The sequence below is a fragment of the Sodiomyces alcalophilus genome (genome assembly GCF_042370955.1).
Source record: "Sodiomyces alcalophilus JCM 7366 unplaced genomic scaffold ACRALscaffold_8, whole genome shotgun sequence".
NCBI lineage: Eukaryota > Fungi > Ascomycota > Sordariomycetes > Glomerellales > Plectosphaerellaceae > Sodiomyces > Sodiomyces alcalophilus.
In genome coordinates this window covers 219,787-239,885 of record NW_027263539.1, presented here as the reverse complement: position 1 = coordinate 239,885, position 20,099 = coordinate 219,787, and the positions used below count along the sequence as shown (strand labels likewise).

General features: G+C 54.5%; 7 protein-coding genes across 7 annotated transcripts; 3 read left to right on the top strand and 4 right to left on the bottom strand.

The window, feature by feature from the left end:
• Positions 1 to 225: 225 nt before the first annotated feature.
• Positions 226 to 3,102, top strand: ACRALDRAFT_212804 (uncharacterized protein; the record flags this gene model as incomplete). Its single annotated transcript, XM_071023952.1, has 12 exons — positions 226 to 236; positions 427 to 486; positions 561 to 671; positions 752 to 920; positions 949 to 1,055; positions 1,088 to 1,170; positions 1,211 to 2,650; positions 2,687 to 2,697; positions 2,757 to 2,795; positions 2,885 to 2,895; positions 2,979 to 3,013; positions 3,068 to 3,102. The coding sequence occupies 12 exons, from the start codon at positions 226 to 228 to the stop codon at positions 3,100 to 3,102; spliced, it is 2,112 nt and encodes a 703-aa protein (XP_070871398.1).
• Positions 3,103 to 4,057: 955 nt separating this feature from the next.
• On the bottom strand, positions 4,058 to 4,807 carry ACRALDRAFT_2064690 (uncharacterized protein; the record flags this gene model as incomplete). Its single annotated transcript, XM_071022046.1, has 1 exon — positions 4,058 to 4,807. A coding segment is annotated over one exon (750 nt), but the record flags the coding sequence as incomplete, so codon positions are not given.
• A 2,231-nt stretch (positions 4,808 to 7,038) lies between these two features.
• ACRALDRAFT_1077681 (glycosyltransferase family 15 protein) lies at positions 7,039 to 10,370 on the bottom strand. Its single transcript, XM_071018673.1, has 5 exons — positions 9,354 to 10,370; positions 8,884 to 9,282; positions 8,718 to 8,804; positions 8,214 to 8,619; positions 7,039 to 8,117 (listed from the first exon to the last, which is right to left on the bottom strand). The coding sequence occupies exons 1-5, from the start codon at positions 9,638 to 9,640 to the stop codon at positions 7,776 to 7,778; spliced, it is 1,521 nt and encodes a 506-aa protein (XP_070871396.1). The 5' UTR covers positions 9,641 to 10,370; the 3' UTR covers positions 7,039 to 7,775.
• A 709-nt stretch (positions 10,371 to 11,079) lies between these two features.
• On the bottom strand, positions 11,080 to 13,494 carry ACRALDRAFT_1052212 (uncharacterized protein). The gene is made up of 5 exons (XM_071015722.1): positions 13,308 to 13,494; positions 13,132 to 13,229; positions 13,021 to 13,028; positions 12,821 to 12,928; positions 11,080 to 12,740 (listed from the first exon to the last, which is right to left on the bottom strand). Exons 1-5 carry the CDS (start codon positions 13,458 to 13,460, stop codon positions 11,284 to 11,286), a joined length of 1,824 nt encoding a protein of 607 aa, XP_070871395.1. The 5' UTR covers positions 13,461 to 13,494; the 3' UTR covers positions 11,080 to 11,283.
• A 1,445-nt stretch (positions 13,495 to 14,939) lies between these two features.
• Positions 14,940 to 15,161, top strand: ACRALDRAFT_2037178 (uncharacterized protein). Its single transcript, XM_071020827.1, has one exon. The coding sequence runs from the start codon at positions 14,970 to 14,972 to the stop codon at positions 15,132 to 15,134; it is 165 nt and encodes a 54-aa protein (XP_070871394.1). The 5' UTR covers positions 14,940 to 14,969; the 3' UTR covers positions 15,135 to 15,161.
• Positions 15,162 to 15,744: 583 nt separating this feature from the next.
• ACRALDRAFT_1083152 (uncharacterized protein) lies at positions 15,745 to 16,932 on the bottom strand (the record flags this gene model as incomplete). Its single annotated transcript, XM_071019407.1, has 2 exons — positions 16,697 to 16,932; positions 15,745 to 16,626 (listed from the first exon to the last, which is right to left on the bottom strand). The coding sequence occupies exons 1-2, from the start codon at positions 16,832 to 16,834 to the stop codon at positions 15,745 to 15,747; spliced, it is 1,020 nt and encodes a 339-aa protein (XP_070871393.1). The 5' UTR covers positions 16,835 to 16,932.
• Positions 16,933 to 17,596: 664 nt separating this feature from the next.
• ACRALDRAFT_212801 (uncharacterized protein) lies at positions 17,597 to 20,094 on the top strand (the record flags this gene model as incomplete). The annotated part of the gene is made up of 19 exons (XM_071023951.1): positions 17,597 to 17,690; positions 17,748 to 17,786; positions 17,859 to 17,890; positions 17,964 to 17,995; positions 18,054 to 18,176; positions 18,243 to 18,355; positions 18,412 to 18,504; positions 18,547 to 18,587; positions 18,648 to 18,734; positions 18,801 to 18,870; positions 18,933 to 18,985; positions 19,047 to 19,063; positions 19,128 to 19,175; positions 19,224 to 19,348; positions 19,412 to 19,563; positions 19,599 to 19,693; positions 19,832 to 19,907; positions 19,983 to 19,999; positions 20,040 to 20,094. 19 exons carry the CDS (start codon positions 17,597 to 17,599, stop codon positions 20,092 to 20,094), a joined length of 1,362 nt encoding a protein of 453 aa, XP_070871392.1.
• Between the last annotated feature and the right edge of the window lie 5 nt (positions 20,095 to 20,099).

The following is a 20,099-nucleotide window of genomic DNA, read 5'->3' as shown; positions in this document are numbered from 1 at the left end:
TCTTCCACCCCTTTTCCACCACCCTTTTCCACCACCCTTTTCCACCACCCTTTTCCACCACCCTTTTCTACTACTCTTCCACCCTCTTTTTAGCCCTCGGACAGGTAAAGAATATCGGGTATTCTAAGATACTTAAAGATAATAAAAATAATCGAAAAATAGCAGTGATTTTACAGTACAGAGCATTCGAGATAAGTCACAGTGAATAGCGACAGTCTCAACACCATGAAAATTTTGTCGTGATCCGGGGTACGTACCGGTACGCGATATCTGTAGCCAAGATAGTGGCGTATGCAGACTACTGCGCGGGCTCGCGTAACCTTCCGAAATAGGATAGAGAGGGCTGCAAATACCAGACAGGGCGGCTGTAAATAGTGGTACTCCTCTTTATCTACTTTGTATTTTCCATTATAAATGAATAAACAGTAAATCATCAACATCTCTTCTTGTCTTGGGCTTTGGAAACGTTCGGAACCGACCCCTTTCGTGAGTTGTGTATCTTTACCTTGCATCCAGGTACCTGTGCATGTACATACAACGTACATCCAGCATTGTCCCAGCCGCTTGGTCGAGACGCGCAATGTCGTCAACGAGCACGTACCGCCCGCTCGGTTCTTCATTTACAAGATTGGCATCGGCCTTGGTATCTTGCTACAGTGGAATGTATCCCAGTCGTCGGATTGATCCGACAGAACAGCCACTGTCTTTCCTTTTCTTTTCTTTGCCGATTCCCACTTTAACTCCCGCTCAGGAGGTTTCGGGTAGCCGGAGCTATCGTCCCCTTGACATTATGTGCATCCGTATCCTCGTCCTTCATACCACGGGCGGGCCCGGCTAGTTCATCTCCCCGTCCTGCCAATTTTGACCCTGTCTTGCCGTTCTCTTGCTTTCTCTTGCTTTCTCTTGTCCATGGCATGATCGTGATGTGCTTCTCCACATTCCTTGAAGCCCACCGGCCCATTCGGCGATGCTACCGTAGATACACGTAATCATGGATCCCGCTACTGCACTCGGGGTCGTCGACCCCAGCTCGGGCGTTTCTTCAAGCGGAGCATGTCTCCTATTTTATTCTACCACTCCGACCAAGTGAGCGGCTGACTTGGACATCACGACTACACCACCACCTATCACCTCACCAACACCACGGTAACTGCCACCATGGGGTCACTGGTGGATCCGTATGGCTCGGCTCCCGTGTCTTGGTCACCAGTCGGTCCTGGTGCCTTTACGCGCTCCATGGACACCCTCGAGAACTTTTACAAGTTGCTCGGCGACAGCAGCTCCAAGCTCAACCGGGAGCACTGGGCCCTCACCACGTCCTTCCGCCTCGCCTTTCCCACCTCCGTCGCCGATCCCCTGCCGTACCTTAAGCGTACCTGGCTCGCGATCCGCCAGTTGCATCCGGGTATCGGCTCCACAGCGCCGCCTACCGACCCAGCCAATCCTACCTCCAAAGTCGCCCTGACCGTGCCACCTCTGGACCCGGAGGCTTGGTTGGCCAAGACCTTCGTCGTCCACGATGATTCCACCCTCGTCGACGACGCCACCGCGGCTCTCTCGCTTCGTCCCACTGACACGGCGACTCTGCACTGGGTACCTGCCACCGGCACCATCGTCTTCCGCTCGTCCCACTGGCGCATCGACGGCGTGGGCAGCATCATGCTCGCCCACGCCTTCATGGCCACTCTCGTCTCCGTGCTCCGACTGGGCCTCGACGCCGAACTATCAGCCCACGCATCGTCCGTCGCCAACGGCTCCCTCACCCCCAGCCTCGACGACGTCGTCAAAGCCCCGTTGGATGAGGAATCCACGCCAGAGCACCTGAAGAAGGCCGCCGACAGCCTGATCGCCACCTTCCTCGGAGGAATCCCCACCATCGGTCTCCCGACCACCCCGGGCTCCGAAAACGCCATCCCGGGCCCGACCGGCCGGGCCCATGTCTCCCTCGACCCGGCCACCACGGCCGCCGTCCTGACAGCCTGCTCGGCCCGCGGCTTCACCGTCACATCCGCCGTGCATGCCGCTTTGATCCGCGTCGTCACCCGATACCCGCAACACCCGGTCGCGAAAAACTACGCCGCCTTCGTGGCCACCGACATGCGCCGCCGCCTCGGCGCCCCCTGGGACGGCGTCCCCTACGCGGTCGGCATCTTCAGCTCCGGCGTACCCGTCTGCATCGAGGGCGCCCTGGAGGGCAAGTCCTTTGACGCTCTGGCGGCCGACTTTCACGCCGTCTACAGCCAGGACCTCGACCGCCTGGGCGTCGACGAGCGGGGGGAGCCGTTTGGGATGCAGGACATCATCGGTCCTTATATCCGGCGGACGACCAAACTGTTCACCGCCCCCGTGCCCGAGAACATGCCGCCGATCCAGAACCCGGATCTGAGCTCCCTGGGTCTGGTCGAGAAGATCCTGAAGCGCGAGTACGTCTACGGCGATGGCGACGCGTACGGTCCCGGTACCACAATCGAGGTCACCGACTTTTGGATCGGGGTCGAAATGCTCGCGCGCGCACTGCAGTGCCATGTCTGGACGTTTCGCGATTCATTGACGCTGCATGGTTGCTTCAACACGAGTTTTTACGAGAGGGATTTCGTGGCCGGGGTACTCGGGCAGGTCACAGCGGAGCTTCTCGTCGGACTTGGACTTGGTGGGTAATCACGGAGTAGCGGTGAGCTGTGGGAAGTGGCGTTTGCTGTGGCTGCGGATTACGGACCGGAACGATTCGGAAAGTGGCGCATGTATCCACAGCACAGTTTTGGGCGGCCTACGTCAAGTCCATGGTTCCCGTTACAGTGTAGCAACTGTGTACATTACTCCATTTTCTTCCTTTACTTAAGAATTGTACACTATTACTTGCTACCTGATGCAGCCTCATAGATAGACAGATGCGGAGTACGTATAGTATGGCCTGAGATATTCGGCCTGAGAACCTAGTCTTATGGTTCGGCGTTCGAAGTACGTGATATACAATGTAGCTACCTAGCCACGTCCGCCGCAAGGCAAGGTACACGTGTGTGTACCTTACGCTGTAGGTAGCGAGCTATGTGATCACGCACTGTCCAAGGCGTAGGATTCGCTACCCCCACCACCAAAGATTAAATGGAAGGACCAAGCCCTGTGCTTCGAGAGAACCCGTCGGTTGGAATATCCGGCCTGTCGGTTCACCGACGGATGGGGCTGAAGAATTGCTGCTGCCAAGGGTACACGCGACGGTTGTGGATGGCTCCGAACCGGCCCCTTGGTAGAATTACAGGCAACATGTACCTATATACACATATGTACTTTGTACAACTACGAGAAAAACGTCCAGTGAAATTGTCATCGCAATTCACACTGTGGATAGGAAGTGGACCGTATTCCCCACAATATCCCACTCCATCTGAACCCCCCTGGGCGCTTCACTAACACATTAGGTAAGTCGTCGTCCATGCAGACAACCTCATCTCATCCTCCTCCCACTTTACTGTCACCACTCACTCCGAAAACTGCTCCCGTCCTTTGCTATGCATTCAACGATAGCGAGATAAACTGTCAATACCTACCCGGGAGCTGGACGATTCTGCAAGTTGAATCGATGACAGGCGGGAAACGCCACCCCTGGCGGAATTGGATAGGGCATCGAGACGAATGACAGCCCTCGGGCTCGATGGGAACTACCGACCACACACCCGCCGTCTGTCTCGAATCGTCCACACGTGTAGGAAGGACGTATAGTCGAGTTCTTTTCTAGGTGCCCCTACTTCGTACATTCTGACAAAGATGATACTGCCTGGATGCGCCGTTCTGTTCTCTGGCTTGGTCAAAGTCCCGTCGAGCTGCCAACTTTGATGTGTCCCTCTCTCTCTCTCTCTCTCCCCCCCTCAAATGGCCGTCCATGCACTTAATATTATTGTATTGTACTGTTGTGCATCTGCCAGAACTCTCTCCCATCGAACCACCGCCCTTCGTACAGCTATGCAAACACTGGCAGGAGGTATAATGACGCCGTCCAGAGACACCACAACTTCCACACCACCTCATCCCACCACTGTCCCCACCGCATCAGCGTCAACACCGCCATGGTGGCGCCTATACTCAACGGCCCGGCCCATGACCATGAAACCGCGCCCCAAAACGCCGGACAAGCGATCGACCACGCCACGACCATGGCCGCCAAAGAACCGCGCGCCACGCCCTCGCCGTGCAACAACGGCACCGTTTTCCGGCCGCGCGCCATATCCCCTTCCAGATCCGGGAAGTCCTGCGCGTGGACCGTGGTCAAGACGACGGCGCCCGTCATGAGGATCCACTCGTACGCCCGCCTCTGCAGCTCCCCGCGCGCCAGCACCGCCAATGCCCCCCAGCTGAAGCACATGAGACCCCCCGCGTTGAGCGCATTTCGAAGCCAGATGTCGCTGCCGCTGCCGTCCAGGTCGTTGTACATCCACACCAGCGTCATCAGGCACAGGCTCGGCTGCAGCGCCCCGAGCCAGGCGCCCGTTCCCACCGCCGCCGGGATCGCCACCAGCAGCCATCGCCTGGCATCCTCGGGCGTGATGCGCTTCGAGGGCAGAGGCCGCCATGGCTTGTTGGTCGCGTCCTCGATGATGGCCCCTTCGAGGCGCTGGTTCGCAATGTCTTCCACCAGAAGGTTAAGCCACACCCACGCCAGCATCAGGGGGATGCGCCGTGCCACCTCCAGCATGCCTGGTCGCTCGCCCACCACCACCGGCGCTGCTGCTGCCGACATGACGCCAGCGACGGCGAAGATGCTTTGCGGGAACACGACCGTTTTGAAATCGCTCTTGGTGAATAGGAACAAGGTTTTCAGATGATGACCAGACCTCCGAGCCTGCCCAAGTCAGAATCAAAAATACTCAAAACGAAGGACTGGGAGTGATTGATTCTGTGGCCAACGGCTTACCAAGTTGATTGCCCCCGGCCCACTGCCACCATAGCTCTCGCCCAGCTGACCTAGGCCCTTCTCGGGCAATGAGCGTTGTTGAGAGGTCATCATTTGGGTGGTTTGCACAGCTATACAAGAAACAGGGATATCAAAGGGGAGGAACACGAGGCTGAGTGGAAAGTGGCTAAAATTGTTTCCAGGAGTCTCCAACGGCCTAGCCAGTTCTTCCTCTCTTCCCTAACCGGGACGGCAGGCTGGGTCATGCCTTTTGTACCGCCCCCGGAAATCCGGGTTTGAGAACGACTCCGAATCTACCATGCTGTGGATGACAAGATGGCCATACCATTGACAGGTGGACTGGGTCTATCCATTCTATGATGAGCTCGTCTCGATCTTGTTCATCCGACTTGGCTCAAAAGCCGGCCGGCTCAGCTCCATCTTCCCACTTCCCGCATCCTCATCCGCCCCGGTCCTTGCGTGGAATGGGGAGTTTTGCTCAGCAATTTCGGAATCCGATGGATCCAGCCCAACACCTGGTAAACCTACACGTCCAGAAGCTCCACTGAGAAGTTCGAAGATTCCAGTTCCTTTGCCGTGGATGGCCAATCTCCTTGGCAATTTCGGCCCCTGTCAGAGCCACCAAATTTCAGCAGACGGTGAACGGAGAACCACCCAATACCCCGGCCTGTCGAGACCAGCCAAAAAGACGGTTTTATCCGCCTGTTCTCTTATTACGGAGCACCAGTAGTCTAGTCCATCAGCGTAGTCCTGGCCTCGTAGGTATTTACGGCCCGTCTCTCCTTTCCAATACCCACGTGCAGCCTCATTGCTCCTTTTCCCCGATACACACTCCAGATCCTTCATTCTTTGTTCCTTGGGTTAGATAAGAAGCACAAGACCGGCCATATTTCTCGATATCGACCATTCCCACTGGCCTGAGTCTCCCTGGTTGCTCACCCCGGGCACCCTCCCTAGCCAAACCCCCACACATCCATTCGCCCGGCCATACTACCGGTATCATTCCCAGAGATTAGGGACATATGGTGGGCCTTGGAATGGGACGTCTCACATGTCACCTGCATATTATTCTGCTATTCATTGCCGGCATCGTCACCGGTAACATGGACTCGGTACCGAAATTGCGCCGTGACAATTGGGACGCGACGGTGCGGCTCCAGATCTAGTCGGCTCTGGTCAGTTATACCTACGCATAGACCAATCGTCGTAAAGGTAGGTGCCCTCTTGCCTTCCGTCCGTTGCACCCCTTGTCTATATCCCTGGCTTTTGGCGCCAGGTTCTCCGTAACTACGTCGTATGATCCATCGAGTGGTACGTAAGCAGCGCCGCATCAACATGGCGCGCGGTCTTTTCACCTCAATCTTTGTCGAAGTGTTTGAGGATGGGATGATGCCGCGTGTTAAACCATTGTCGAGCTCAGGGGATCATGGCACTGGTTTCCAAGGCGCGGGGCGAAACACGGGCCGAGTTCGAAGATATGCCATGTCGTCTGTCTTATTATGTCTGTCATTGACGATAGAATGGGTCCTGTGGACTTCAACCACACTTGAAACATGCAGTACAGCTAGGAACACGAGCTGGTGGTAGCTTAGAATAAAGGAATTACCAATGGAATGGGTGGGCTGGGAGACATCCATCTGGCATGTCCCTCCATCCACGGCAACACCGTCGTCTTCTCTGCCGTCCTGCGGGCCCCGGCAACCCTTTATGCCATCAAGTGCCCACATGCCAACCCAGCAAGATTGGATAGGCGGGAAGGCCGAATAGGCGCCGCGTGGTGTATAACATAATGTCCCACCTCGAGGCTCAAGGTAAGCAGAAAGGACTCGAGAAGCAAGTTATCGAATCGTCCCGCTTTCCGCGTATCTGTGAACGTACAAATAAACAGGACAGGACATTGCATCAGCTGGTTAAGAACAGATCAAGCAAAGATGATAAGAGGAAGAATCAGGCAAGTCGTAAGATAGAAGGGGAAAGCGAAGAAAGAAGAATAACAGGCGAGTATTTATGTTTTCGTCAGTTCGAGCTCCACGTCAACCTGTCGTTCTTTTCCCACATACTTCTCACAGGGGGCGGCCTGTCCAGGACACAAGAATCAACTGCTCGTCCATCCCAGAGCGATTGATATTGCTGCCTCGTGGAGAAGACGGCTTGCAACAGAGATTCTAGGAGGCCAACACACAAGAAGAAACATTACATCGTATTCCCGTGCCTTGATTTGGCCTTTTCTCCCCTCTTCCTCCGTCTCTATTCTATGCATATGCGCGCGTAGTAAAAGTGTAACATCGAAAATACAACCCCCCAGAACGGATGCTCAGCAAGGTGACAGACAGTTCGACAAGATTATAGACAAGAGCCCGGAGAAAGGCGCCGAATGGCCCAATACATCTGCTGGAACTCCTGGGAATAGGCGCAAAAATAGAGGCAAGGGGTGAGTGAAGCACTCGTACCGCTCTGCTTTGAATTGTATCCCCGCGCGCAAAGACACCTCCCCCCGAAACAAAATCAAGGCAGGCCATTTCTGAAAGGAAGAAATAGAAAGATGAGGGAGGGGAAAGGAAAAATGCAACGAGGAAAATAGATCAAATCAAACACGCAATGCGGACGGCCTCCTTTCCGTGCGCCTGTAGACCATGTAAATATGTACAACACAGACTTTCGTCCTTTTGGGTGCTCCGCCTGCTGGGCATCTGCCCTTGTATACCTGGCCCGGTATATATAGGTGTATGTTTGTATGTATATGTGTGGGTGTGGGTGTGGTGTGTGCGTGTCGATGCGCATTTCATAACCAGCATCCTTCTTCTTGGCGCGGGCGACGGAGGTGAGAGGAGCTCGGTTCGTCTTTCGAGAAAGAGCCGAATGACGAAAATCAGGGACTGGCCCAGCCACCCGCGACGTCAACCCATTCTGCGAGACACGATCCGTCCTTGCCCTCGACGTCGACAATGTCCGTGTCGCATCGGCACCGGCAGCCCACTCCGTTCTCCTTCTCCTCGTCCCAGTGTTCCCAGTAATCGTCCTCGGCGATGCGTTCTTGCTCGTCTTGCGTCGTATTCTCGAGGTACTTCTCCCGCGGCAACTGTTTCCCCGGCGCGTTGGCAGGGCAGTGTTGAATGGTCGTGTGTCGGTAGCCAAAGTCGCGGAAGTAATGGATATCGCCGGGGCCAAGGAGCGCTCCGGCCGCTAGGGAATGGACGGGCGCATCTCCCCACTGGTGCCGAGGAGTTAGTGGTGGGGACTGTGACCATTGAGGGGAGGTAACGGGGTCAAGAGGGAAAAGAAAAGGGGGGCAGAGGCGGCAACTCACCCGCTCCATCCAGAAACCTCCGCTACGGTCCATCATCTCGAAAAACTCCTCATACTCCTTACTCCGGAACCAACTGAGCCGGGCAATCTCAAAGTTGGACCAGAAATGACACATGTTGTAAGTTTCTCCCTCCATGGACTCGGGATCAACCTTGGGCAGCGCATTGTTCGGGTTCGGCGACTGGTTCTGCAACACGTTCTGGGACGAGTCGTCGCTGCCAGACGCGTCCTCTTTGGGATCAATGGGCTCCACGAACATCTCCCAGAGGCCCTTGGATTGTAATCCCTTGTTGCGCTTGTAGGCCGAAGCGTATCGGAAGATGTTGGGGACGGTCTCGCGGAGTTCTTTCACCGCGATGGTAAACCCGTACGTCTTGTTCGCCTTGATCATCTCTTGGAAGGGGTCGCTAGGGAACAGAGGTTAGCGGGTGGGCCGTAGAACACACGGCTGGACCGTAGAACACATGGGAGGCCTGAGGGCAGGGGACATGGGCATCCGACGTACTAGGTAATGTCGCAGAAATAGCTAACCTCCGGCTCTAGGCGCCAATACCACTCGTACTTCATTAGAAGCTCGTGCTTGTAGAAGAACCTACATGGCGATGGTCAGCACAGTGTGCCCTCTTACCCGACAGCGCTACAGCACATTGCAGGCAGCAGAGAATATTTACCCCGAGTAAAAGCGGCACATGGAATGGTAGCTCTCCATACCGCCGTACATGACGGCAGCGTCACCCTGCTTGGCGATGCCCTCCTTGGCAACGTTGGGGTCGATCCAATCGGGGTACCCCCACATGTCGGGGCCGACGAGGCCAAACTCGATGGAGGAGGAGGTGTAGTTGCGGACCGTGTTCTTGAAATTGTCGTCAAACTCGACATCGTTGAGGAAGACGTAAGGGTAGTTGTACCAGCGGTTGAAGTGGCGCTCGATGGCCTTCATGGACTGGACGACGCCGTCCACCTCCTTATTCCGGGCCAGGACGACGAACGTGGCGTTGGCGCGAGGCTGCGTAGTGTCGATTTCGCGACAGCCTTCCTCGAAAACCTTGTCATATTGTTCGCTGATCTTGCTGTACGATGCGACAAACTGGTTAGAACCAAGGAAGGGCGATGACCAACCCTCGACAAGAAACACACATACCGAATAGCGGGGGGAGGCCCCGGGGGCATTAATATCCTTCCGGGCGAGCTGGGATGGCTGACGAAGAGGATGAGGATGAGGATCAGTACGATCAATGGGAAGGCAATGACGATGCCAAGCGGGATGGAGATGGTGGAGTTGCCCCGTAAGCGCAGGGGTCTCCTGAGGAAGGCGATGCGCGACGATAACCTGTTGAAGCGCGAGTGCCTGGAGAACCTGTCGTCGGAGACGGGAAGAAAGGCTGGACTGGTTGGCGCAGACTTGACGCTTCGCCTGAGGACGTCCATGGCTGCCCGGGTTGGAGTCGCCCAAATAGAAGGGGAGTTGTATCAGAGGGTGCGATTAGAGTACCATGCAGCTCGAGTTAGAAAAAAGAAGATGAAAAAAAAAGCCAAAGGCTCCTCGGGGAAAGATTATGAGGTGCCGTCAAAGGTCAAGAGGTATCTATGTATGGGTCGAGACGGCGCGTGCGTGTCGGTTCTGGACGGAGCGAACAAAATAATGCGGATGGCGTTTCGAATGGACGGGTTTCGCAGAGATCTAGTTTGAAGAGGCCGAATGCAAGTCTTTGTCTAATGCTTGGGTCGTCGTGTGTGTTTCGTTGATCGTTTTTGTTCGTTCGTTCGTTTCGTCAAGAATATTCGGAGCCGCCAAAGGCAAAAAAGATACAGGGAAGCCGAGCGGTCGAGAGAATAGAAGGCGGTGTCGACGGTTCCAGATTAAGATTTTGACTACCCGGAGTTAGGAGCCGGTAGACGGCGTCGTCACTAGAGACGGGCCGATTGATCGAAAGTGAAGAAATTAAAACAAGACCCAGGTGCCCAACTAGAGGGACTCCTAGGGGAGAGCGAAGGGGGAAAAACGGAAGTTGAACGAGTGGCAGGGAGGCGAGGTGGTCCTCTCCCCGAAACGAGAGACGGGCGAACGTCTGAGAAGGTGGGAAGGCTTCCCAATCCAATGACGCGTGTTATGATGCGATGCAGAGGACGACGGCGATGGTGGGAGGCGCCGAGGGGGAGGCGGAGAGGAGGGAGATTCGGTGTGTTGTTGTCTCTTGCGAACGTACGAAGTAGCAGTCGATTTCAGGAGGAAAGAGTTGTCGATACGTTCTACGTGTACTAATCACGGTACCAGTTACACAGTCCCTGGTTGGTCCAGGGGTACGAATTGCGTGTGTGGAGGTATCGAGGTGGGTACTGGGTACCTCTGTAATGTTAGTAATGCATAACACGAGAGTCGTGCGTGGGGAGTATCCAAGGTACCTTTCGAGGCTGAGAAAAAAGGATGTATTCTTTAAAGAAAATAACGGTTTATCAAGTTAATATATTGAGATGGAAACTTGGCGAAAGAGTAGGCATAGTAAGGCTGGCAAGCAGTTGATTCTTGGACATGATTTCTTCTTTTTCTTCTTCTTTTTCTTGTTCTTCTTCTTCTTCTCCCTCTTCTTCTTCTTCCTCTTCTTCTTCTTCCTCTTCTTCTTCTTCCTCTTCTTCTTCTTTTCTTTTTTTTTTTTTTTTTTTTTGAAAAGAGATCCACTTTGGGTGCTGTCAAATGTACCAAGTATTTCCAGAGTACTTCTGTTAGGTCTGTGGCCGGCGGGGCGAGCACTTGCTAACAATGGACCATGTACCTTGGAGGATTCCATGGTTTCCAATATTGCTATTGGCTGATATAGAGACGATTCAGGGGGTAGAATGGTATTCAAACCAATGAGATACCCGGAATTGCACAACTCTTCCGAGATTATTCCGGTATAACTAAAGGAGCCAATTTGGCACATGACGGACAGTTGGCTTTTCGATGACAACTCCATGGCAAAGATGTCTGACATATCCGCTGTAGATCGTATAAATAGATGAACAGCTGGTTTTATTTCCACTGACCATTCATCCCTATGAATCAACGTAGGCCCAAGACGTGGCGTGGCACGTTACCTGTCCGTGACAGCGCCATGGCTCGCATCCCCCACCAGGCGCGCATACTTGGCCAGCACGCCCCTGCGAACATGAGGCGGCGGCGCCTTCCACTCGGCCCTCCGCCGCGCCATCTCCCCCTCGTCCACGTCGACCATGTCGATGCGGTTCTTCTCCGCGTCGATCGTCACCCGGTCCCCATCCCTGACCAGCGCAATGGGCCCCCCGACCGCCGCCTCCGGGACCACATGCCCAACGATGAACCCGTGCGACGCCCCGCTGTACCGCCCGTCCGTCACGAGCGCCACGTTGGTCAGCCCGGCGCCCATGATGGCCGCGCTGGCTCTCAGCTGCTCCGGCATGCCGGGTCCGCCCTTGGGGCCCTCGTACCGCACAATCAGCACCAGGTTGCCGTCCTCGCGCCGGATCGTCCCGGCCGACAGCGCCGCGTCCAGCTCGTGCTCCTTGTTGAAGACCCGCGCCGTGCCCGTGAACCTTAGCCCCTCCTTGCCCGTGATCTTGGCCACCGCCCCGCCGGGCGCCATGTTGCCCCGCAGCACGCGGATGTGCCCTGTCGCCTTGATCGGGTCCGATAGCGGCCGGATGATGGTCTGGCCCGGGTCCAGCGACGGCCACGATGCCACGTTCTCCGCCAGCGTCTTGCCCGTCACCGTCATAATAGTCCCGTCCACCAGGCCCGACGCCACGAGCATCTTCAGCACCGCCGGCGTGCCGCCCACCTGGTACAGGTCCTCCATGTAGTACTTTCCGGACGGTGCCAGGTCCGCGATGAACGGCACCCGGTTGCTCGTCCGGTCGATATCGTCCAGCGTGAGCGGTACGTCCGCCGTGTTCGCCATGGCCAAGAAGTGCAGCACGCCGTTGGTCGAGCCGCCGAGGATCATGGTCAGCACCAGCGCGTTCTCAAAGGCCGCGCGGGTCATGAGCTTGCGCGGCCGCAGGTCCTTCTCCATGGCCACTTTGATGGCCTCGGCCGCGCGCTCGCACTCGCGCGCCTTCTCGGGCGAGTTGGCGGGGAACGACGAGGACCCGGGCAACGAAAGCCCCATGGCCTCGATGGCCGTGGCCATGGTGTTGGCAGTGAACATGCCACCGCAGGCGCCCGCGCCGGGGCAGGCGTGGCGCTCAATGTCCTCGAGGACGTCGGACGGCGTGCGTCCGGGTTCGCCGGCGCCGCACTTGGCCTGGAGACGACCGTACGCGTAGGCGCCCGCGGCCTCGTAGCACGTGGCGATGTTGATGGGTTTCTCGAGAAGCTCCGAGTGGCCCTTTCGGATGGTGCCGCCGTATATCATGATAAAGGGGCGGTCGTGGCGGGCGGCAGCCATGACCACGCCCGGCATATTCTTGTCACAACCGGGGATGGAGATGTTGGCATCGTGGTGCTGGGCGCACGTCACCGACTCGATGCTGTCGGCAATAATCTCGCGGGTTTGCAGTGAGTAACGCATGCCTGATGTCGTCATGTGGTGTCAGTAAGGGTGGGGTGGTGCAGTGAATATACTAAGAGAAAGAAGGGGGTTGGGAGCCTACCTTCACCTCCCATGGTGATGGCGTCGGACACGCCCACCGTGTTGAACTGCCATCCCAACATGCCCTGTTTCTCCACAGCCTTCTTGACAATCTTGCCAAAATCGAGAACTTGACTCAAAAATCCCCGTTAGCTGCAGTTGTCTATTCCCCCGGAGGCCAAGCCGGCTCCCGTCGAGGGATCTTTCACTGGTGACGCTCACGGTGTGTACTAAGAGTCCATTGCGCGTCAGCAGACCATGTAACGAGGTACGCGCTACAAACCAAATATCCTGATAAGAGTCCCCGGCGTCGGGATAAAGGATGTTACTCACTTGCACGGGTTGCCCTCCCACCAAACAGTCGCGATGCCGACATGAGGGGCGTTCTTCATTGCCTCGCGGTCCGGGACACCGGCCGCATACAACATGGCCTACGGCACTCCCACCATCTCGTGAACAAACCGTACTCTTCCAATTCCCAAGATTTAACGGGGAATGCAATTCCGTACCTGAGCACCGGGGTAGTCATGTTCTCTCGTCAACTTGTGAGACCATCGGTTCAGTTTGCCGCCGGGCGGCAAGACGGGAAACTGGAGATAGTCGCTGCCTTGCTGCGAGTGATCCGTGGCAGGGGCGTTGCTTTCGTCTGTGGAAGAAGCCATTGTGTCGCTTTGGTGTCTATTATCATAGACCTATCTCCTTTCCTGAGGTGGTCGTCGCTTCCAAGTTCAATGGTTCAGCCACGATGGGGCGGGGCAGATGATGAGGGGCTGTCGTTGCTAGTGGCTAGTACTTTGTACTTAGTAGCTCCTCGGCTGTCGTCGGGTCTCGTCAGCGTGACTCGTTGAAGAAGTCCTGGGTACAATGGAATGTACACCCCGACCCCTGTTTAATTGTGTGTGGTGTACTTACGGATCCAAATAAACCAATAGCATCACGGTAATGAGCGGATAGAGTATAAGTAGATATATCAAAGGCAGGGCGTTTTCTATGTAAAAACAGGGTTTTAGATATACTAAACCAGGGGGACTAAGTACCCTGCTAGTCCACTTTGTAGCTCCTTAATAACATGGCATAATATCGTCCTTACCCTCGTTTGCCCTCGTCCTTATTCTCTTTTCGAGACAGCTCGGGGGTCGGATAGTTATTTAGCTAGTATTTTTGCTGTTCGAACCTGGTGTTGACTAGCGATTAGAATCGGATCGATGATATTGATATACGAATACGTTACACGTTATACTTTTATAGGTGCTGTTAGTGAAGGTATATTCGATAAACCTTTTTGAATTTCCTAAAAGGGTAAACCGCGACAGTACCTTAAACACAATAAAACAGGGGTTATATGGTACAATCGATTCACCGATCGGTGTACCTATTTTGATCGTCTACTTCGTAAGCTAGGTACCCAGGAATGTGGGAGGTAGAGAGGCGAGGATTTCCTGGTTTCGATCCGGGGAAAAGCTACCCCGGGAAGGAAGGTAATAATGTACACGGAGAAACGGATCTGGTCTAGGCTACCACCTAAGGTAGCTGCTGGTGGGGTAAAAAGTCTGGGTGGTCCATTCTAACTTCACTGCCGTCGCCGCAACTTCTTCATCTACGAAGTACGTACCCTGAACCCGGCTGTCGGGTCGTCGATGAGTGAGAGCGGCTCCGATACCGCCCGTGAACCCATTGGCGAGATGTGACTTTGAGACCGTCTTGAGATGCGTGAGAAAAACAGTAAAAAGCTTGACTGGAACCATCACTACCTCAATATTGAGGGGCTTCACATGGAGGACAGCGTGCTCGAAAGGCTCCCAAAGGCTAACAAAAATCAATGGTCATTCCACGTGTCCAGAGCCCAGGTCCTGTTTGCTTCTCTCAACAAGGACCTGAGCTGGATGTTGCATATGTAAGGTAGCTAGGCAGTGTACTTCGTACAGGCATGCAAGTCCATGTCACCCAATGCGGGTATGCTGTGTGTTTTTTTGCTTTCCCAGAGGTCATCTGTCATGTCTTCATCTCTCTCCCTGCCTTGGGTTCGGCGCCATGGCAAAGGAAACGCAACAAAAACGAGAAACAAGAAGGGTAAAAAGAAGTGAAAAAAGAAAAAAAAAAAAGAAAAAGAAAAAAAAAGAAAAAGAAAAAAAAAGAAAAAAAGAAACGAAAAAGGTAGGCAAGAAAAGCATATGGCCCATTGTCCAGGATGGAAAGAAGCCAGGGTTCATCCAATTCGGCCAGTATCCCGTCCCTTTGCTGACCTGCTCCCCCTTTCCCTCCCAAACGCAACAACACCCAATAAACAGGACTCCCTTCTTCCAACAGCGACCGAGACCGTTTGGATATCGACCTGATAAGCCTGTCGGGGTGGCAGTCACTCGGAAGTAGGCGGCCCATTCCCCAACGTACACACCTATGCTATGCAACGCTGTTGGCCGGTCTCCCAGGCCGGTGACCAGTCCTACGTGGCGTTCCAGCCTCTCAGAAAGATCACCCGCCAAGTCCAACCGGAGGAGAGCGGAGCCAAATCTGCGCCGAAGCCGTTTCAAGGACAAAATCCCATTCCCATTCGTCGAGGCCGGTTGCCCCTCGCCGTATGAAGTATTTTTGTGAAAGAAAAGAAAGACGAAAAGAGTGGTGAATCAGTTGAAGTGAAAAAAAAAGAAGAAAAAAGAAGAAGAAAAGACGTCGGGGAGAGTTTCCCAAAACAGAAACATGAAGGGAAAGAGGAAAATATTGACAGAGAAGCGAAAAGTCGGTCGTGGTTCGCGTACTCAAGCCTTGGGAATAGGCCGCGGCAACTTCAAAGCATCAAGCGCTTCTTTCCCACGCCTCCAAAATTCAACACAGACGAGGTAAGATGCATCGTGTAGGTAATACAATGACGAAAGAGACAAGGCACTCGAGTCGTTGAAATTCCCCAATCAGGCCTTCGCTCTTGTTTGTTTTTTCCTCCTTGTCGGGCTAGGCGTGGGCCATCCCTTCCTCCATGCGACGGACCATCTCGCGGTCACGGGGCGATCTCGGGTTGGCATCGATGCCCAAAATGGCTGAAATCCGCGTCCTGTCCGTCTGGGGCTTGCTGTACCCGTCGTTCTCCAGGCTATCGGCAGTGCTCGAGAGGGGGCTGATGGGCGTGATGACCTGCTGCTGCGGATGATGCTGTTGCTGGGGCTGATGGCACGAGCCCGTCTTCCACGCCTGTTCTAGCGCGACGGGGCTGATATGCCCGCCGTATTCGTTGGCGATGGTAGCCCAGAAGGAGGCGCGGTGTGCCTCGTAGACGGCATTCAACCGACCCATGTCGATGGCGCCGTGGCTGGTGAAGGAATGCGAATGCTGATGCTGGCCAAAGGAACAGTCAAGCCGCAGAGGCGGGGCTGCGGAGTGCGTCGGGCCACCCGGAAAGGAGGCCGAAGAAAGAGGGAAGCCGCGCTCCGAGACGGGAGCAACGTAGCTCCGGGTTGGGGAGACAACCGGCGGCGGAAGAGTCATCCCCACGGGCTTGGGAAGGATGGCGGGCAGGTGGGGCGAGACACCTCTGCTGACAATGCTAGGTAGTTGGACCGGAGGAGGTGAGGGAGGTCCGTAGTGACCGGCGCTTCGGGGAGGCGTGATCGCAGGGGCCGGCGACTCGCGAGCCGGAGACGGCAAGCTAACGGGCGTGGCAGGTGACTGGCTGGCCGAGGATCTAGAAGATACCGACGCGGCCCGCTGCTTTCGGCGGCTATTGCCGTGGTTGAGCTGATGATAGTGCAAGCGGCATGCGAGCTCCGTCTTCTTCAAGTGAGCCGCGATGTGCTTGTACGGCATCTTCTGAAGGCGCGATCGGAGCAGATATGCTTCCTGTAGGCACATATATCAGCATCGCATTAAAACGAACAGAAAACACCCTCTACCCCCTGGCAAGACCCACCTCTTCCTTACTCCAGGCACGGCCTCCTCCAGTAGCTGTCTTCCGCGGCTTGCTGACGCGGTGCGCGCGTCGGTTCTCAGCGTCCGAGGTCGGTGTGGTAGTGGCCGGCTGAGCCGCCGCCTGCGTGGTGGGAGCCATTGCGATCTATCGTTTCAAGAAGACCGCTCAATAAAACGCTGGTTCGGCGCAGTTCGATCACGAAACAGGAGTTGTTCTTGAGAAGATGCCGCTCTCGTTGCGAATTGAATCGATAGAAAAAAAAAGAAGAGGTCGTTCCCTTAAGGAGCTGACCGTGGTTCAAAAGAGAGGAGGGATGCCGTACAATCTCTCAGGCAAGCGACAGAATCGGGCTTAAGGCTACGTTATAGCGCTTTTCGGGAGGTTGCTGCGTAAAGCCAGGAGGAAGACGAACAAACCAACCTAAAGAAGAGAAGGAAAGAAAAGAAAGTTGAAATGTTCGTTTGAATGAATGTGAAAGGAATGGTAACGGAAAAAGAAGTGTTCAAGAATCGAAAGTTTTTCTAAAGGAGTGTGGGCAGCCAAACCAGTTGGACAGGTAGGTAAAAACCCCAGCTGCGGGAGATGAAAGAAGGACACGCAACTGCGCTTCGTGATCACAAATTGAACCCAGGTTAAAGAGAAGTAAACAGGAAGAAAGAAAAGGCGGAGTGAAAAGAAAAAGTGGGAAGAGTAATGATTAAGAAGGCAACCGAGCCTTCGGAATGGCAGGGCGGAGACAGGAGGACGGATGGTGTTGACGTTCGGGATCTCGTGCATCCAGGACCGACAGGGGTCACCCACACCGTCAGGCCAAGTCTTGTCACAGAGGGGTCGAGCCACAGTGCCTGACCCTTGCTCATATCCCGGAATCCCGTAGGAAACTGTGGACAATGTAATAAGATGCGACGTGAAGAGAAGCAAAACGCCTGGTATCATGGTCCATTGGCCTTCTTATCTGGCCACGCCCGTTTCGTCTCCCCCTCCATCAAAGCAGGTAGTCATTCAACCTTGATCTGAACCATCTTAGTACCGGTTGTGCACACATTTCGAGGAGTAGAGCTTAAGAAAAAGAGCGCGACTGACCATCCTCGTAGAGTACTTTGAGAGAAACCGGGGCGGATCTAATTACAGAGTATATACTGTCGTGGGTCTCTGGTCCAAGTCGGGCTGGTCTGGCCTCTCAAACCCTGGCAAGTCCGCCCTGGCAGGTAATCGGCAGCTTCGGATGAGGTGACATAGCGTACGAGGCTGGGCCAGGGGTCAGTAGCCCATGATGGAACATGGGTTCAACATCGAGGGGTAGTCCGGGGGACGGCACGGGAAGAGGCGAAGGAGTCGTTTCCCTCCACTAACTGAGCGCTCCCACTAACCAACAACAATCCCTTGGACTGTGGAAGCAATCTGATGAAGAGGAAATGAGATGGATGACAACAGTCGTCCTTTCATGCGATGACATCGCATTCGCATCGGATCCAGACCTGTCATTCGCAATCCTACGAAAATAGACGCCACGAATTAGCGGGCGACGGCGGCTTCAAGACAATAGCCACGTTTCCTTGACCGGAAATATCGAGAAGAATCGCCATTACGCGCTATACGTCGAGGAACTGCGGGATTGCCGACGCAAGGTGGGAGAAAAGGACGATGAAGGGTCTCTTGGTCGTGTTTCTGGGAGGAGCAGACTGGCTTGGGACGATGTGCAGCATGATGCAAAGGCCCCATGGACCAGTCGCCGTGCGTCTCAGTGAAGAAGCCAAACTACACTCGGCCGATGTCAGCTGAAAGGCTGGCGAATTTGCGCCTTGACCGTGAACGGGGAGGCTAGCTGGCTTCTAGCTTGGCCAAGCCAGCCTCCGCGGCGCTTGCCGTCGGTACCATCACCCGCGCGTCCGTGACGCCTGATCTGATGTCGGGGGAAGATGCATCTCCTCGAGCTTGTTAACACATGAAGGACGTGACGGACGTGCTGCAGTTCGGCGGGGTGGGGTTGATAGTTTACCGTGAGAGAAAACCGTTTTGTGCGGCGGGGTCGGACGAGGTTCGAATCATCGATAGAACGAGTAATTACGAAGTAACGACCCCAAGTGGTCCCTGCTTCTTTGAGAACATGGGAAGTACGAATAAGGTACCTAGCTACTACACAGGTACCTACTACGGCATTGTACAACGACTTGGTTCGTGATTACAAGGCTGAAGTATTACTGTAGGTATTGAGAACAGCAGCACTTTCCCCCAGAGTACCCCACCATTTCATGGCATGTTCCCGTACCCTTCCCGTTCGAGAGGAGAGTGTAGTACTATTACGAAGTAATAGGCCAGGGCCGTATTAGACACCTTACACGACGAATAGCGATACCGAGAACAAAGGTGTTGCTAGAGTTAACATCAGTGGCTACCAAGTTTCTACGACATACAAGCCATGTGTGCCTAGTCGTCCCAACGACATGGATCTGATATCGACTAGGGACCAGCCTCAGAAGTTGTATTCTCCTCTTCGAATCTTCCGCGAGAAGTGATTGCTTGACAGAATAACATCAGTGCACATGACACCTTTCTCGGATTGGTTTGAAGAATCCGATAGCGCGTCTGTCTTCTTCCGTCACCAACTCGAAAGCATCACGTACCACGTTGTATCGCCAAGGCCAAATTATAGTGTTCCACTTTCGTTTCATTGGACTTACTCAGAATGTCATATCCACCGGATTCCGTAACAAGTCCCCGGTCGATCTAGGATCAGACTGATGGTTTTGGATATTGACATGGCCGTATTGGTCAATGAGCGAACGGCAACGGCTAACTTGCAGAGTCCCTTGAAACTCCTTAACGCACTGGCGCAATTTCAACCTGGTCTCAGGCTTTCTCCACCTGTCCTAATTCAGAAACCATTAGACCGTATCCACAGTTCACCTCATATCGGCCCAAGCTTCCAAATATATTCTTTTCCCGAGTGTGTACTTCGTCGAATGATCAGAATGTATTGTCCGAGTACCGGAGCCTGTGCACCGGTTTCCTTTGTTGATTGGGTTTTCCATCTTGTATCGATAAACAAATACGTTCCTGCAGCAAACATTGCATTATAAGCTCCCGCATTTCCGTTACCTAGAAACAAGTACACCTTCTCACACCTCCCCACAGCTTTATCCCGAACGACCAGCCCGCTCTGTTATCCCCGCGGTTACTCATCTTCATGTTCGCACTTCTCACCGATTTGGTTCATACCCCCCTTTAAAACACTGCAGTCGTGATCCATATGATTATGCGGATGCTATTCACAATGTCATGAAAGGTTCTTATGGGAATTCGGTCATCAATTTGCTTGGAATATACCTTGTACCATCGACAGCGCCATTCCTGACATGACCGAGGGGTTTCTGTTCAACCGTCCGAGGCCGCACTGATCGGA